Below are 19,551 nucleotides of genomic sequence, written 5' to 3'. Positions count from 1 at the left end.
ACCCTTCTAATGGTGCAATTCGCTTTTATTTTCCCCCGCAGTTATTTCCACAGCACAGAAGATTCGCCAAGAAGAAGGCATTTATACAGGTATGTGCTTTAGTAACTTCATATACAGAATTTCCCATTTCTTCAGTTTTACACAAATCATAAGAAATTGCAGTAGAAGCAGTTTCTTAAGTTTTTTTCTTTAATGGCATTGCAAGATCTTTCAGTGTGTCACTGGAAGAAACAGTGTAACCGTAGCAAACAAAATGCTTGACACTTGGAAATGTTTTACATTTAGCAATTTTCTCATATTAACGTGAATTTTAAATTGATGTCAAGATTGACTATCACAAAACATCCCAACAGAACTGCTTAGCACTTGAAGGAATTCAGAAATACATAAAATAATGGTATAAACTGTCTTTACACTTTCCAATAAAGTTTTGAGAAATTTCATAGTAGCTCACCTCTTCATGAAACTGAAAAGAATTAAGAATATTTTATGTTTACAAACCTTTTTCTGCAGTTCCAGAAGATTTTAGCATCATCCCTAAGTATATGATGAGTAAAAGGCTGGTTTTACAGCAAGCCATTAGTAGTGTTGCCATTGTGAAATATTGTGGAAGCAGATTACAAAGTGGAGGAAACACAAACTTTGAAATAAACATTTCAGAATCATTTTTCCATTTGTCCTGTTTTTCTTCTCAGTCACCCTGCTGCCACCACAACATCTGCAATGAAGGGCAGAGTTGGTGAAGGCATCAGCGGATAAGGGACAGTCAGTACATTTTCCTTCTCTCACATGACATCATATCTTTTTTTCCTCAGTGGGAAGGAAGGTAGAGCAAAGTAAATTACCTGTGATTTAATAATTTTTTTCCTTTCGAGACCTATATGCCTGTTCACTGCACTCCACAGTTTTTTTAGCGCATTTCCTTGAAGAAAATTTTAAAAATTATATTAACCCTCCATTTCTATTGAAATGAATACTTTGAAAATGGAGTCCAGGCACATTTCAAGAGCTGCTGGCATGAGTGAAAGCAGCTCTTCCTCGTCAGCATCCATCTCACCCTGGTGTCTCATCAGCTTCATCTCCCCACACAGACAACAGAGAAAGAGCAGATGAAGATCTGTTTAGAGTTTTTCCCCCTCCTTTTCCTGTTTGATTTAGTAGACTGAATTAGGATTTCAGTCAGAGATAAAATCTGAGCCTAAACAAGAGCCCATGATTACTCATTTCAGTCTCTGTGATCCTAAAAAGGTTGCTCAGCCTCATCTCTTGAAATGGTAGCAAAAAACACTCCTCTCCTTCACAGTAATACTAGAAAGAGCTCTTGGTTAATATTCTTGAAGTTTCAAAATGCTATCTATTAATATTTGCTAATAATCTGTAATTCTTCAACATTCAGTGGACTTTTAGCAGCAAACCTGTGAGCAAATGGACAGGCCACATCACCTTCCTCAACAACAGACCCCTAAATACAATCCTTTCTTTCTGCTTGGGGGTTTTAGGAGCAGTTATTTAAACCTGTAAAAAGGTTTTTGGCCTCTGAGGGAGCAGCTAGCAAATCAGACCAGTGGTGAACCAATAAGAAACTTAGAGAAAGCAATTCCAGCTCTTTACTGTCTGTTATAATATAAATAAGTGTTGAAATGTTGTTCCTTTGTTTCATGCCTTTATCCACCAAATTATTACTTCCTCTTGTGAAATTGCAACCATCATTTTCTTTTAAAAACTGTGCCTTCCTTCATAACCACCTGACCTTGCAAAATGACATCAGAATCCATTTATATATTCTCTATTCAAGCAGGAGGGGAAAAAATCCATTATTGCTATTTAAACTCAACCAAATGGAAATACTTTGTCTCTTACTAATGTTGGACACATTAGATTTATATTCTTGTTCTAAAGAAAGGTTCAAGTAATGTTGCTTTCAAATAACATTTGCTCAGTGACCTTCATGGAATTGTATTAACTTTTTCAGTGCAAGCACAAATGGGAACTTCAACAGGAGGTGCCTGTCCTGTGATCTGATTGAAAACTGCACTTATTTCAGTGCATCCTTCAGCCACAATCTGGAATACTTCCTGCTGACATGTGAAGGTATGCGCTGGGTTCTGTCACTGCAGTTGTTGTGCCTCAGGGGCAGGATTTGGAGCCAGCACTGATATCTTCAGACATTCTGTGTACCTGAGGTCAGCTTTAAAAGACTGGCCATGAATATGTCACTTTACTCTTGACATTTTTCTTTTCTTTTGTGTTTTTACTTGTAGCTAGAAAGCAAATATTTACAAGCTTTTTCTGTGCATATTATGCACAGAAGGTAGAGGTAGATTCCCCTAGCCATCACAAGCATCCTTAAAGGAAAGTAACAGCAAAACCTGGAGGATATAAAACATCAGAAAATTTATGAGAGAGAAGCCAGCAAGGTGGGGTTGACTGTGGGTGACTGGGACAAAGTTCCAGACACATCAAGCAATACTGTGAAGAGAGGGATTTAAAGTAAGTTACAACGAGAAGGCAATTTGCCAAAAAGGCAGCTTACAGGAATGTTCCTGATGGACAATGTGAGTACAGAATATCTGGTGCTTCCCTGCTCATCCATCATAGATCTACTTTAACTCGGCATAATCTGCAGGTCCTGAGAGTATCCAAGAGGCTAAGGATACATTTCAGGAGAAGAGTCATTGACGTTTTGTCCAGCTCTGTAAAGATTAAATGCAGAATTTCACAAAACTTAATCCTATATAATGTAATTCTGCCTAATTATCCAAAATTGCACACAAAATGCATGCACACCAGTCATCTGCTCCTGGGATTGAAGCTGCTCAGATTGCTGCATGTCCTCTAAAAAAGGCTTGAAAAGCATCAAGCAAACAAGAAATTTCTTATTTTCAACAGCTCAGGAGAGAAGTGAGTAGGTTTTGAAGGGATATTAGGAAAGAATTCTTTGCTGTGAGTATGATGGTGCCCTGGAACAGGTTGCCCAGAAAAGTTTGGATGCCCCATGCCTGGAAGTGTTCAAGGCCAGGTTGGATGGGGCTCTGAGCAATCTGGGATGGTGGTGCCCATGGCAGGGGGACATCAGGGGTCACTGGTGATGCAGGGGCTGCCCCTTCTCTGGCTGCCAGTTATCACTGCTGCCACTAACTGTTTGTGGTGAGCACCAAGGGTAAGAAAGGAGTATTTGAGGTGGTAAAATGGGAAATAATCAAGATAAAGTGGAGAAGTAGAATGGTTTGTATAAAGTAAAATACCTGGACCAGGACAATTGCAAAAACATGTTTTTCCCCTGGAAGGGAATGATAGGTTGCATGTCAGAGGTATTTAGAGGTATTAAAAAGTATATATCTGGCAACACAGTACAGAAAAAAAGATCATTAACAGGGCAATACAGTAATTGATTTAATGGACTAATTAACTTCATGGACTTACCTGTAAATCTGAATTTATAGTTATGGCAGACATATGCAGAGAAGTGTCATTTGTCAATAAACATTCAGTTCTGTAGTAAATATGATGTTTACTAAGTTCCTCCCTTTAAAAGAAAAACCTTGTTTATTTTTTTCTTGTTTTCATTTCAAGAACATCTGTCAGGAGCTACCAGAGACAGTGTCCATTTCCTTTGCGCCAAGATAATTACTTTACTGTAATTAGAAGCATTTGTGAATAATAAGATTAAGGTTTCTAAAGGGCCTTATCAACAGTTATGAGGTGATTTGGTTCTGATTACATTGTATCTCATCCACAAAAACCTGCAGTGATACCTGAAGAGATTAATGAGTTTTGTTAGTATGTACATCAATCCAGTGCACAAGATAATGATTTTGCATAATAAACTATGGGTCTGATTCTCAGCTGCTGTAAGCAACAACTCAATTATAAGGTCATTAGGATTAGATGTATTTACATCTGCTGAATATAACTTTGTCTGAATTTTAGTTATTCAGGACTAAATCCTCAAATCTCACTATAGCACAAATGCAGCACAGCTTCATCTGTGAAGCTCATCTCAATGTCTCCATTCAGATAACTTAAAAAAAAACATGCATACATGGGAAAATACAGAAATCTTGGTAAAATTTCCATTTTCATTGATTTTATAAATATATCAGTCCATTTCATTTGGTGGAGTTATTCCTTATTTACATGACTTAAAGTGAGAGGTCTTTCAACCTATTTGCTTTCAAGCAGTTTGCAGGAACCACATTTCTTTTTGGCATTTTTCATATCGGATCCATCTAACTTCAGGTGTGTGCCATGGGTGCACTCGCATCAGGGACAGCTCCCTTTGGTTCCTGCTGCAGCTGATGTGAGTCAGGTCAGTGGAAACCTCTGTTCTGGATGAAGTACAGGTTTCTGGATAAAAATATCATCCTGTCAGACTTTGGTCATGTAAATGGGTGTTGTGGTTTCATGGAGAATCACCTGGATCCACTAATAGGACAATTCCTTTTCCACAGCTCCTCAGACTGCTTAGCCACAGCTTGGCCATGCCTCAGCTCCTCAGGGTGTTGGGTTACTGCTCACAAGCAGTCATGCTCTAGTATAGTTTAGATTAGCAGAAAATCTTGTTTATTCATATGCACGTATAATACAGAAAAGGAAAAGCTCCTCAGATGAGGATCTATCAAAGGACCCTGCAGATCCTGTAGCTTATCCAGCAGACAGAGCAAGCCCACCAGGGTGAGCAAGAGTTTGTCTCACAATGTCTGCTCCCCAAGGGCTTCTGCCAGGAATTCCCATCTCTGCTTCCCCCCCAAAAATTCCCCACAGTTGGAGACCATGTTCAAGACCAGACAGTGGCAGACAGTAGCTGTGGCTGTTTAGTGCTTTCTTCTCCATAATATGTATAACATGCATAAATTTGTATCTAAATATGTATCAAATACATAAATTTCCATAATATATATAAAACACATCAATATGTATAAAAGCACCCAGAGCTCAGGTCTTGCTGCCTACTCTGTGACTCTGACATGAAAATCATAGTGATCACTGGTGTACCCAATGTCAGCCCCATTTATACCTTTGGAGGTAGCTAAATTAAATTATTTTACTGTAATCAAGTCTGTAATAGCTTAAAAATTTGTATTTTCTCAGCTGTCCACAGGACAAATGCATGGATAAATATTTATGGCTTGAAAAAAATTTCTGTACTGACAGAGAATAACCTCCACCATACCTCAGTTTCACTCTGTCCCTTCCTTTGTGACCTTCTGTTGCACATTTGATTGAGTTTAGAGCCACAGACATGACTGTGGCTCAGCTGAACTTCTCTATAATGGATGGCAAGGTTTGAGCAATCAATCAGTGCTTATAAAATATTGTGTGACACTTAAATGAAAGGCAAGCTCAAGGGAAAATATCTTCCCTAAAAGGGGAAAAAAACCAAGAAAGGTCTGGCATCGCTCATTTGATCCCAAAGGTCAAGAGCTGGAAGTTTTCTTCTCACTCTTTTGGTACTTTAAAGGCAACATATAATTTCCTTAAAAGATTTTTTGCTGTCCTGCAGAATATATTTAACAGCCTTGCTACCTGGCACAGGCTGAAATGAGAGCAGCTGCTGTAATAGAAAGTAACCTCTCTTGAAAGAGGACAGTGTAATGCTTACTGTCAGGAGGCAACATTTATTGCAATCAGTCAGTCCCAGAAGGCTAGTTACCTTATTTTTCATCTAATTTTATATGCTCATGATTGAATTACTATAGCAGGATCTAAGGAAACATGATGCTTTGCAGACTGCTGTTAGATTATCTCCTCTAGACACGGTTGAAAAAGCAATATCTGCTTGACCAAGGTCACTCCTACTGTCATTTCCACCATAAAATATGGGTTTACACTTCTGCCTCTTCTCATAAAGCAGCACAGGCACCTCCACTGATTTCCTCTAAGATAAACAGAAATAAAATCTGGATGGAAGTGGTTTGCTATTTTATACATAAATGTAATTGAGGTTGGATTTTTCTCACCTGAAATGGGATGTAAATTTCAAATTCACTGAGAAAAGGATAATAAACTGCAAGTTTTGGCTACAGGAAGAAATTTATTCCTGTTTCTTGAGTGGGATTCAGACACATAGGATGCAAGTCTGAAGACACCAGCCAATAAAGCACTAAAGCCCATTTTTAGGTGATAGCTCCTTCTCTGTAGGATGAAGCCCTACCAATTACTACCCCTGTAGTCAACTGTGCAGTGTTTTAGCATTTCCACTGTGCATAGGTACACTTTGTCTTCAGTGGCTCTTTCTGTCTCTCCCAGTGTAACCAGCCAGCACCATTAAAACTCCACTCCTAATGAGGCTGTTCATGGGGAAAGCAAGGGAAGCAGCCCTTTCTGTCACAGGATAATTGGTACTCTTTCACTCATGTGCTTTGGCTGCAGTGTCTTCACTATCATAAAAAATCTGTGAAATCACAGAGGCTTTTGTTTGGACTCACAGAGCTGGCAAGTGTTTCCTGGAACCTGGAGTTCAAGTCCCTGGCATTACAGACTGTGGCATTGTAGCATCCTTTACATCAGCTGCTCCTTCTCCATCAACTGACCTCATCCATAAGCTCATCCTGGCCCGAGGGAGGTGTGATTTTCCCCACAAAGGGTTAATGCCTTCTGAGGCAAGAGGACTAGAGGGGAAGACCCTGGCCTGTGCATACATCTCTGCAGTTAGTGACATTTAGTACACAATGAAAGTGATGGGGGGAGGGCAGCGTTGTTCTTGGGATGCCTACCAGCCTGCTAGTTAAAGTTCTCTGTAATCATGCGTTATCAAGAAGGGATTCATCATTTTTAGGGATGTCACAAAGGAAATTGGAGGGGAGAGGGCTGTAACAAGGGCTAAGGGGAGAATTGTCTCACACTTGGCATGGTTGCTGGGGGTAAAGTGCTTGGTCACTACCCTGTGTGTTGTTCTTCAATCAGCGACCAGTAAGGGAAGAAACAGCTTTCACTTTGAGTTCCCTGTTCAGTGTAACTGAAGAGGAAACTATCTTCTTCTATAGCCCTTCCTCCTCTTCCAGATACAATAAGATTGTTTTGTTCCAAAATGCCAAAAAAACCCACTATTATTTATCCCGTCTCTTTGAATATTATCTCAGCTGGAAGCTGTGTCTGTGGCTGACTGGTAGCCTTTATTGTCAGTTTGTGCAGACCAAATGACTTTAAAGCTCTCTCTGTCTTTGGAGAGAAGAAAACAGATTCTTTTAAGAAAAATGTCAAAATATTGTCACCTGATTTGGCTCCTCTCTGGCACTGTCCTTTCTGGCACAGTGGTTCTCAGCAGCTTAGCCTAGATGCTGTAGATCAGTAATGACAGGTAACAGAAATGAAGTCATTTCTGCCTTTCCTAGCAGGCACCTCTGCAGCTGTGGAGCAAAATGTTACATTGTAACTGAGCTGTGCTTGATAAAATACCTAAAGAACAAGTACAAAAGGAATTTATCTGCTTTTCCCATGTGTGTCCTCTGAGCCAGTCATGACAACAGCTCTGTAACTGCAGTGCTGCCACTGAGGCACTCAGGGGTGCCTATAGGCCTGGGAAATCTTTAAAAAGAGGATTTATTGCTCTTACATCTTGCCAGAAAAAATCATGTTTCAATCCTATTCACAGATAACAAGTGGTATAAAAGCACTGATTAGAAAAAATTTTGCAATTTAAGGATCTCCTTCGAGAGTGATTCATACTAATGGAGGAGCAGCACAACCAAATTAGTGATGATCTGAGTCAAGTTTCTCATGCCACTGGACATTCATTCATTCTGTCTGTGCTTTTATGAGTTTTAAAGACAAGTGCTGCAAGTTTTTTCTTTATAGAAGCAGCAGGTAGCTATAAACTTCTCAGCTCCCTAAACTGTTTATTGAGAATTTAATTACCTTCTTTCCTCCCTCTTGATGAAACTTGGAAACACCATCTGGAGATGGGAACACTTAGGAGCATCACTTGCTGCTTTCACTTCATAGGTTTATGCTGAGCCTTGAAAAGTCTTTTGTTGTTCCACATTTGTTTTATTTTCCAGAATTTTGCTGGGGTTAGTAAAGATTTTCACTATCAAGTTTCATCAAATGATCTGGCTCTGCTTTGTGGCAGGTCGTCCTGACTTTGCTTTTAAGCGCATTTTAGCACCAAAGAGCCCAGAGCATGATTTAACAAGGTTCAGCCTTCCACTGTGGGGAGGTCTAAACCCCTGGTTTGGAATCCTTTTAGGTATCCAGGTTGTTCTGCCCACTGATGTGGACACAACACAAGATGACAGAAGTCTGGAATGCTTGGTGCTTATGGAGTTTACCATAGACAGAGATGTTTTTAATGTGGGTGAGTCTGAGTCATGAAATCCATTGAGTGAAATCAGTGTTTTCTGATGAGAGCTGCTTTAGGAGAAGCATTTGTGCTTGCTGGGACCAGGATCCAAACCCAGGCTCGTGTCCTTGACCAGTGACATCTCTCTAAACCTAGTCAGTGTTTGCTCACCAGCATTTCTCCTTTTAGTAACCTGGGAAGGGTTTTTACTAAAAATCACAGACCAGCACTCCTGGGCAAGGGAACATTTAATGGAGGCTGGAGATGGTCAGAAAAGTGGGAAAACTGGGTCATTAATGCTGCCTCATGTGCTGCATATCCCATGAACAGTGTGAGACAAGCTCAGCCAGCAGCAGGGTGGGTGGGAAAAACCTTTGAAGCACCAGCTTCAGCATCGAGCATCACTGGACAGCTCAGCTCAAGATTTAAACCCCAGGAGTTATTTTTTTTCCTTAATGTCAGCAAACATAAAATTCTGAGCAATGTTTCTAGTATTGTGGCTATACTTCATGTCATTACTGCATAAAGACACTGACCTTTTTTGAGATTTATATTTTGGAAAATCTAGTATTTTATTCTCTCATGGGATTACCAGCTGATTTAGACAGAAATGAATGTATGCCATAGAAAGGCTAAATTAAAATCAATAAATCACATGGATTTGTTGATGAATTTCACTAACAAAGCAATATTTTGCTTTGGTTTGCCCATCTACTTATGGATTCAGTCTGTTTCATCTGCACTTCTTGTAAGTGGCTTTGGGGAATTTTTTTTACATGAAAATTGCTTAAAATATCACTCTTGTGAAAATTTTGAATATAACATTCATCAAAAAACAGGGGTTCTACTCATAAAGACTTACTTTTTGAATAAAAGTGTCTGAATCCTTTCTGCCTCAGGACAGAAGATCATGACATTTGTCTTTCACTGTGAATGAATCAAATCACATTTTTCTTCAGTTACTCCATCAAAATCAGGGGGCCATGTCACAGAGATAATTTTGGCAGCAATTTTTACGTTTATGGCTCCTTCAACAGAAAGAGCTTAATATTATTTAATATCTGAGGAAAATCCTATACTGATATTTATCAGGATACAGGGAGTAGAAGTATTATTGCTGGCAAAATAAATACTGCAGTAAGTTTTTGAGTTATGGAAAGGTATGAAAATCCTTTTGCAACCTTTCTCCAGATGATCATTTTCATGCTCTTACCAAGTGGGGAGCAGAGGCACAGCGAGAATTAGGGGCTTGCCTATGGACACATCTGGAGTCAAGTATCATTACCCCCATTTCCATCTTCATATTGCAAGACAGTACTCCAAGGAAAAGCAGCACTGACTCCTGGAACAGATCAGAAATATGACTCCTTCTGCAGCCTGTCTCCATTGTGGATGGTGGATAATTAACCCTCTTCAGGATTTTTGCAATAATGTACCCATCAGGGACGTGTCTGCCCAGCTTCTGCAATAAGAGGTTGGTTCATGCCTTCAGGCAGGAGAATAATGAACCCCTTTCTACATCTTCCTCAGTTCCTTCATTTAATCAGACCTTTTAACCTGTGCCATTTGGGTCAGACCTACCATCCCAGGAAAGCAATGGAAAATCTGGAGACAAGGATATTTTTACTAGCCATGGACAAGCAGAATGTAAAACAATGATTCACAAAGCACAAGTTCATAAAGCAGTGTTTTAAACCTCTCTACATTGCCTATGTATTGCCTGAAATATCACGTAGAAATGTTGCATGTCATAGTCTCATCAATAAAATTCCTGGAACCAGATTGTAATTAGCAGTTGTTACGCTCAAGTAAACATCAGTGCAAGCCATGATGGAAGTACACATTGGCTCTTCCCTGAATAGATTGGGCTATTTATGAACAGTAAAACAGCTCCATATTTAGGCAAATATATCTGCAAAAAGCAGGTGGATTGCTTCTTTGTTCCCCTTTCCGTTACAAAATAATCATGTTTTTCATACAGTACTGTTGGATTCTCTAAGTCTTGAGTTGGATGTGGATACCTATGATACATACACTTACAAACAGGTGGTTTTTAACATAGTTGCTTTAATTTGTTGACCCACATCCAAACATGGAGAATTCAAAGACACATTTGCTAACAGTGCTCTGAGAAGTCCTAACCAGCTGCCAAATGCTGGTTAGGACACATGGATTTGTTTTTTTTTCTGCTGTCACGGGCTCCTTTAGAGAACTCAATCAGGTCTTGTAATTCCAGCTTCCTAGAGGTGTTGTGAAAATGAAGTCCATTACTGACTGCAATGCTCAGATGTGCAGTGACAATAAGGAGCATAGAAGCTCCTAGACGGATACATTTCCAGAATGGTTTTGAAAGCTTCGGTAAACCTTCAGTCTATTCACTGCAGAGAAACCTTCCTAGCACAGCAACCCAGCCATTAGTATGCAGGAGAGCACTCCTGTGACAGAACCAGCATGTAAATGATTAAATGGCACTGGAGTGAGGAGTTGACAAGGCATGGCCGCAGACATTCGTGCAGTGCCTCGTCTCAACAGCACCCTGATAACGAGCCTGGAATTACACCACGGGCCTCAATAAGTGCAGGGCCAGTCCTCCCAGGTGCTGGGTGCTCCTAACTCCCTCACAGCAGCAGAGGAGCCCTGGGTGTGTTGCAGGACAGGAATCCAGCAAGCCCAGCCTCCCGTGCCCCCATAGCATCACTCAGTGTATAGTAAAAAAAACGTGGTGACCCCCGACTCAGGGAAGAAATGATGATGTCTGGCTCCAGATCAGAAGGCTGAAGGACAGCTTTATTAAAACTATACTATATTACATTAATAGACTATTTAAAGAGATACTATACTATTCTACATACTTCTTCCTTACCTAACAAACAAACTGAAACTTGTGACTCTGTGCTGAGAGTCCAAGCCACAGCTGGATCCCATTGGGCATTAAACCCAAACAACCTTCACCAGAATCCAACCCAGCAATCAGTTCAGGTAAACAATCTCCACACCACATTCCACATGGGGAAAACAAAGGAGCAGAGATAAAGATTGTTTTCTCTTCTTCTCTCTGTGCTTCTCCTGAGAGACAGAATTATGTCTCTCTGTCCAGAGAATGGGAATGTCACACTCAGTGCCTTTCGAGACAGGCAGGGATCTGGAACCAGGGATTGGGGTTTGAGTTGTAGGAGACTCAAACCACTGTAGGAGATATGGAAAATGTAACAACACATTTTGGCTTCAAGCACGTCATTTTGCGTTTTCACAGCACTGGGAGTGTATCAGGATCTGGGAGATCCAGTGCAGCTGCAAGGGGAAATATCTTCCGGTGGCTTTGTTTCACTTGGAGTGTCCTCAGACATGCATGTGTGTGCTAGCTGCTTCTTGTGGGTGATATGGAGCTACTGATCTTCTTAGAAGGATTTGAACAGAGAAACAATTTGCTTCTCAAATGCTACTGGGATAATATTTCATTAGGAGAGTTTTCTGCCCATAATGCCCAAATTAAAATAATAGAAACTCTTCTTGCTTTTGAGAGATGAAGAAGCTGAAGGTCCTATTTAACATCCCCAGGTAACAAGTCCATGGTGACTTGGAGCATCTCTGGCAGATAACCAGGGAAAGCTTGTGGTTGTGGGTACAAATATCTCACTCCAGGGCCTGAAAACAATATTAAATGCACAGAGAGGAAATACCTTCATTTAATCCCTACTTAAATTTAGGTAGAAACCTGCTGCATGGCAATATTTCTGAAGCATATGGATTTGTGTCAACTAAAAATGTCATAAAACTGCCCATCATGGTAAAGGCAAAGCATCTTAGAAGGGCTCACTTCCTACTGGAATTCAAGCAAATGCTTTCTAAGTGCAGCTGGTCCTGCTAAGAGGGCCAGAGCTTGGCAGGTGACCTTTGGCAAATATCATGATAAATTAAGTTGTTGAGATCTAAAGAGACTTAATAGGATGCTGAAATAACTATTAGCACTGAAAATGTGTTTTATTAACCAAGTCAAGAGCCTATGGATATAAAAGTGCAAAAAGGCACACCTAGATTTAAACAAATGTGAAAAGCTGATACCTGGATTTTATTGCTGGGATATGCACCAGCTGGAGGCTACAGCTCCATGTAGCCATGCCAGTAGCTCTGAAGACATCAGGCAAGGCTGAGAGCCCGCTTTTAATATTTTCTTTACTGCTGACACCATAAGCAATAACTGCCAGGTGGTGACTGGGAGGAGGAAACTCAGGGGAAGGTTGTTTCTACTGCTGTCCTGACGGGCTGTGCCTCCCTGGACCCCACCTCACCTTACTGTGAAATGCAGTAAGCCCCTATTAAGCTCCTCATTGTGTTTTTCCTCAGTACATCTCAGAGGAACACAGCACTGCCTGTCCACAAGGACTGGAAGACAAAGTCAGTGCAGATCTATTCTCTGTCCACCTCAGGGGCTTTTTCACCAATCTGCTGCCTGTGCCACAAACAGGCTCACTCTGAGCTGGGCCCAGGAACTGAACTAAATGAAAATTGAAATGAATTTTTTTTTTCTGCTGGGATCAGAAGTTCTAGAAGTTCTTCTGCTGCTTTACTGGATGATTTTACAAACATTTCTGTTCTTGCAAGGGAGTGGGACATGCTGGCATGGGACCAAGTGGCTGAGGTGGGGATGAGAATGAGCAATTCTAAATTCAATATCTTAGGGAACTTCAGTGAGGATTTCATCATCATAGAAACATAGAATACCCTGAGTTGGAAGGGACCCAGAAGGATCATCAAAGTCAAGCCCCGTCCCTGCACAGGACCACTCCAAGCATCATTTGGAAATTTTTTATGGGCCACCTAATGACTGCAGCCTATTACTGCTGCACTCCAGAGTAGAATGGTATCTATATTTTATATCATTCAAAAATAAAATATGGTTTTCATCAGTCCACACAAATGTAATTTTTTTTTAAATCCCACCAAGTTCTATAGTATTCTTCAATATAAATTTTTACTACTTGGTTCTTTGTGTGCAGATCCTGGGGGTTTGTGTTTTCTGAACATCCTGAGCTGTCCTTGGCTGGGTTCTGGGTCTCCAGCAAGGGGCAGAAAGCCAATATTTGTCAGTGTGTGCTCTGGGGGTCTGAGCACAGTAGTGTCTGTCTAGGTAGAGCAGGGTACCCAAGACACCCAAGATCTATCTTGGCATAGAACCCAAATGGTTCTATCCTTGTGCAACCACACAGGCCAGGTATGCTGGCCAAAACACCCGAAACACCTGTCTAGCAAAAGCCAGCATGCAGCAGGAACACAGAGATAATGTTCAAGCACAGCTGACTGCCCTGCAATGTGCTCAGGGCCCGCAAGAACCGAACCGGGCGTGCCCCAGCCATGTGCCTGCAGGTTGCCACCCAGCAGGATGCTAAACGGGCACAGCAGCGTGCTGGGGCCCGGGAGGCATTCCCAGGGCTTGCTCACATGCCAGGTCACTGGGTGAGTGTTATCTGTTGTGACCAGAATGGTTTCCCACACAAGGATGATTGCCACAACCTCGGCTTCTTGTATACGCGGTAGCGGGAGGCTGTAATTAGCGCTTCCAGGCAAACTGTGACCTTTTGGAACTTTTCCTGAGGCTTATGAAGCCTAAATTAGTTTCTGCTGTTTGAAAGCATGCACAGGCTTAATCTCTGGGCCCTATTTATATTATAATTACTATATAATTCACATTTGCATTCACTTGACTCCTTTTCTTACTTAACAGCCGAGGTTGGCTCTCGCTCCTCAAGTCCTTTGTGCGCGGTTCATGGGTCACAAATCCTGTGGGTGAAGGCAGGGTGGGGGATGCTCATTCTCGCTCCCTCACATGCTGTACAACTGCAAAACAGCAGGCTGGCATGAAAACCCCCTTCTGCACAAACAGAAGGTACCACCAGAGCTTTTTCTGCAGGAAAGGAGAGGATGGTATTCTTGGTTTAGAAGTTGGGTGAGAACTTCTTTTCTACCTCCTGCTGACAACACAGTTATGACTATAGTTTGAGACTAATTAAAGTGATGGATGGCTTTTGTTATTTCTATAGTCTGAGATGAATGAAAATGGTGACTTTTGTGGATATTCCAGGGCATTTTTTCTCCCTTTAAGCAGATCGCTAATTTATGTTATAAACTATTTCTCTCTGTTCCTATACATCTTTAATGTGTTGTAAACTCCCCATAAACACTCAATGACATAAAAACAGGTGAAAAAAAAAAAACCCAAATTAATATGCATGAATATTTAACAATAAAATTAATGGAAAATGTCTGTGATTTTCAGTGCCTGAAAAAATAATGTAAAATTAAAGCAAAACTCCTCTTTCCTTTGAAATATCCCATTCTGCAAAGCACTATGTTTTCTTTGCTTTTACATGTTTTGATCCTGTTTCCATTTTGACTCTTGCTTGTAAATATGAGCTGCCTGGCATTGCCCGGAGGAAGGTGATCTATCATCTGCTTCCAGCCAGGGTTCTTGTCACTTGGTCATTCTGTACATATAAAATTTTATCTGAGCTCCACTCGCAGGAGATAAATGATCATGACAACAGGCTTCCTCTGATGCTTCAAACAATGAAGCCTCACAAATCAGGCAGAAGCCTCCTGCATGTCAAGACCAGGGTGCATGTGCGTTATTTCCAGCTACACGAGCAACCTTGGATGAACTCATTATTCTGCAGTGGGTAGTACAGATGTTACCATCCCACAAGATTTAATGCTTCCTCTGAGGAAAACTGCTTCTTTCACCTTGGTTGCCAGCTGGACCAGCTGTAAGGTTTATTGCTGGCTTTTGTTTTTTCTTTGCATGGTAGTTGCTAAGCCCTTTATTAATGCAGTCAGTAAATAAAGGGTGTATTAAAACCTGAGAACTCATGAGAGGAAAACAGCTTAATAACCAGACAACGTGAAGCAATGGTATTTTTGGGTTATTGGTGGCGTTTTTTTAGTTAATATCCAGCACCAGTTATTACTTAATTAGCTAGGAAGCCATTATTTTGTTGGAAGAGAATTTTACTTATGGAAAAGAATAAATTAAGATTATCTAAATCAATTAATACTTGTTTTTTAATGAAATAAACAGAAAATATTAAATGGAGTTTTATTCAGTCTGTTAATGAGGTGTAAATGGCACTGAGACAGAGTATTTTTTTTTCATGCTGAGATTATAAGGAATTATCTTTTTTCCATAAATATCACAGAATCATGGAATTGTTTGGATTGGAAGGGACCAGCATGTACTAATCCAATAAGAAACCTAGACTTTAAAAATAGGGACAAGTGTAAACCTTTGGTTTCATCTCTTTCCAGAGTTTGCAGAAAGCCTGGATTAAAACTGAATTGAAAGAGGTTAAATTGAGGTGTTCAAATAGAACAGAACCTGGAAAAAAGAGGGAGTTGAGCATGGGGATTTTTCTGTTCAGATTCCTTAGCTTGGACCAGCATACTAGAACAAAATAGCCTGGGATTTTGGGAAGTCAGTTACCCCCGTGTGAACTGGAGTTTTTCCCTCCTACCTCTGGTACCTGCAGCTCCAGGGGGGAGCAATCAGGTTCGTGAACTCTGCAAACGGATTCTGCTAACCTACCTCCTTTTCACAGCTGATCTTATCACTACAGTGGTTATATACCTGCTCCATGCCCTGGAGTTTGTACATTTTCCACATTCCTCTTTGGATCCATCCACATGCATTACTGCATTATGCTTATTAATACCTTAGCCAAAGCCTCATGAAGGGGAGGAAATGCTCAGCCCACTCAATGTGACACCTCATTGGCTGATATTAATTAAGAAGGAGAAGAGGGAGATTAGTGAAAGCTGTGAGCGAAGGTTAAGTACCAGCAAAACGAACAGGAAGTAGATTATGATGAAGAGGAGTAAGAGGCTAATTGGAGATCAGCAGCAGGGTTCATTAGGAGCTGGTGTGGGAAATGACCTTACCCAGATTGTTCCCTGGCAGCCTGGGAACCCGAAGCTGGATGAAACTGGTGGAATTTGTTAAGACACAAAGCTGATAAGCATCATCAGAAGGCAGAGATAAATACTAGAGAAGCTGGATGTCTTGCAGGGCTGGACTGGGAGAAATTAATAGTACAAAGAGCAAGATTAGACACATGGTGACTCAGGGCAAGAATTTTTCTTGTATGTTTGAAGCTCAAAAGCTACAAATGCCTCAGCAGAGCAGATGGGTGCCTGGGCACGCAACGCTGACCACTGGATGTGTGCAAACTGCCTACCTGCTGTGGGGTCATGGAAAAAGTGAATGCTCTTTTAGGATGGATCCAGCAAGGAATTTTCCATAGAATGGTCAAGTAGCAGTTTCACTATAAAAACCACTTAGAACATCCTCCACAGCAGGGGTAGAGTTCTGGTCATTTCTGTTCAGGAAGGGGGAACTGAATGTAAAACACTCTTGCATCAAAGAATAAGATGGAAAGCGACTTTGTCCTACAAAAGGGAGTTAATATAATCTAGTTTATCTGACTGGATGAGAGCTTTTTGGGAGACATGATTACTCTGACTAAAATGGAAATACTCATGATTAGCAGGAAACAGATTGTTGGAACAACCCCAGAAAGGTGTAAACAGGAGTGACAGCCAGTACAGCTTCAAGTTGGAAGCAGCTTCCACCAGAAGAGCAAGACACCAGAAGGAATTACATCAGCAAACCCAATTATGTTTAAAGGGTGTTTGTCAATACTTTTGTAACACAAAATTTCCTGAAGCAGCAAGGGAGGATCTTCCCAGACCCAAAGACCCCATGTCCCTCAGTGGCCATAGGGCAGAGAGTGGGATGCTTCCCACACTGCTTCCCACACTGCTGTTTGCAGGCGCCTCTCAAAATTCCATGGAATGGACCTGACCATGCTTATTCATTCCAGCAACCTTCTGAAGAACCCATCAGGCCTGTTCTGTGTAGTGGAATTAGGACCAAATCTCTTGTTCATTTTCCCTCTAGTCACTGCTAACTGATGCTGCCTCAGAGCATACAGATTTATTTCTGCTCCACATAAAGTAAGCATGAAATTTATTACCAGTATCACACAGGGCAGAGACAAGCAGTACCATCAGAGTGGTTGCCCGAAAACAAGCCAGGATTGATTATTTTACAAGACAAGTTACATTTGAGGAAGTGAAGATTTGATTAAAAAATTAAATGCCTTGGGGAGGGTGAATAGCAGCATAAATCTATTTGATGTTTATGTCAACAAGGTTGCCAAAGCAAACAGCACAAACATCTGTCCATAGCATCAGCTGGAAAACACTGCAAATTGGGGAAATATTTTAATTGTGAGCAGTGATTCATGGAACTCCCCATGTCTTTATTTATTAGGCTGATAATATCACCCCAACATATGAACTTTATGTGGCACATATAAATAATTCATGGATTAGCAAATAAAGAGATCTGGAATCTGTACACAGAGATGGCTGTTGCCAATTATCTCACTTGTGCAGAGCCAGACCCTTTCAGCTCCCATCGCTTGCAGCTGCTCTTTTAAATCATTCATCAGTGCTTAAGAGATATGCTGGTGGCACTGGCAGAGAGTATTTGAATTTTCATTGTTTACACACTGAATTTAGCTTCTGGTCTGAACTTATCTGCAACATTGAAGCCTTTGAGAATATAGATGAGAAGAATAAGACAATTCTCTTTTTATCATTTTTAAACACTTCTATAATTTTGATTAACTGTTCTTCAATTTTACTTCATATTCTTTTTATAATCACTGCTTTCATTTTAAAGTTATATTAACTGGTATAATTCCCTATGCTGTTTAGATCATGAAGACATCAGGAATACTCTGGTATATAAAAAGTATTACAAAACAAGTGTCTGGTAAATGTTATCTTCAAGGCTGTAAAATAATTTTTATTTTAGAAATCTATACCTTATCACCTAAATATCTAGAGTTGCTTCTTTCTGTTCATATTTAAGCAAAACCCTCTTGGAAATAATAATAAAAGCTACTTAAAAATTGATGAAAAACCATAGCCACTGTTTTTTCTTATCAAATTACTGAGGCACTGAGTTTCTGTGACCATTCAGATCATGATGGGTAGAATTTCCTGGGTGATAAATTTGCCTGTTGTCATTATAGCAATATAGCTCAATTTACTTCTTGCATGGATAATTGCAGTAATGGTTTTAAAGTCACAGGCCTTATGACAAACCCAGACTTTCAGCTGTATTAATTGAAAATCTAATTCATGTAACTAGAGTCTTGTGTAGCATTATTAACCATGCAGCTATCTGTGATGTACAGAGCGTGTCTATACACAGAAGTTCTGTCAATAGTTTTTCTTCTTTCTCTTAAGCTATAAATAAAGAAACATCATTCAAACTTCTGTCAGGATGCTGGAGTTGGCTGGTACAATACTGGAGGCAGGAGAGGGGAGTGGAGCCTGCAATGGCATTCAAGCACATCCTATCCCACTCGACACAAGGATGCAGAGAGGGATAGCAGGGTGCCACCTCTAAAAATTTTGGTGGAGGTTGTGGCAGGGAACATCGGTGCCAGGTCCCACACCTTGGGGAGTGTCACAGCCCTGCTTGCACCCACCCCTCTGGGGCAAGAAATCCAGCAGCATCCTCTTCATCATGTCATGTAGAAAGTGGCCTGCCCCTGATCTTGGGAACAGTCACGAGGTTATAAGGTATGAGCTGGCTTTCTCTTACTTTGCAAATCAGGCAAAAGCAGCTCAGCATCTGCTTTACTTTCTCAAAGTATTTACTTTACTTTTAGGAGCTAACAAGGAGCACAAGTGGGTTTTATCCTTCAAGGAGCACAAGTGGGTTTTACCCTTCGAGGATCCCACCGCTCCCATGCTCTCAGGACCATTGTGGGCAAGAGGCAGAGCATTCACAAGGTTTCTGAGGAGGGCAGGTAGACACGGGGATCATCAGTGAGGATTAAAGAGCAGAAGCAGCAGAATGTGCTGGGCTGCTCCCCCATCAAAGCACCTCTGGATGGGCTCTGGAGGAAGGACACACAGAGCAGGGGATGTCCTCGCCCTGCTTCTGTCAGCTCCCAGCAGCTCATTGAACAAATTAGGTTTCCCTCTCAGATCCACACATGACAGTGGATGGCATTTAGCAGATGGCATGTGTAATGGGACTGTCACACCAACACAGGTTTAAAAATAAAGCTGGGGAGGCAGTTAATGAATATACAATTCTCCTTTCAAGGAATTCTTTCTATCCCTGTCAGGCATTAGGCACTCAACTTGTGAGTGTTGAAAGACTTCTGATGTGTGTGCATTAAAAGACATAGTCTAGC

General features: G+C 40.9%; 1 protein-coding gene across 5 annotated transcripts in view; it reads left to right on the top strand.

The window, feature by feature from the left end:
- The window catches only part of DPP6 (dipeptidyl peptidase like 6), a 534,562-nt gene that overhangs the window by 498,502 nt on the left and 16,509 nt on the right, over positions 1 to 19,551 (top strand). For all 5 annotated transcript variants that reach the window (XM_068174757.1, XM_068174765.1, XM_068174742.1 and 2 more), the window contains exons 15-16: positions 42 to 89; positions 1,973 to 2,091. In XM_068174757.1, the coding sequence (XP_068030858.1) occupies positions 42 to 89; positions 1,973 to 2,091 (167 nt within the window). The remainder of the gene's footprint in view (positions 1 to 41; positions 90 to 1,972; positions 2,092 to 19,551) is intronic.

The sequence above is a fragment of the Anomalospiza imberbis genome, chromosome 1 (genome assembly GCF_031753505.1).
Source record: "Anomalospiza imberbis isolate Cuckoo-Finch-1a 21T00152 chromosome 1, ASM3175350v1, whole genome shotgun sequence".
NCBI lineage: Eukaryota > Metazoa > Chordata > Aves > Passeriformes > Viduidae > Anomalospiza > Anomalospiza imberbis.
Note: the sequence above shows the minus strand (reverse complement) of the source record. Positions and strands in the feature narration are given on the sequence as shown.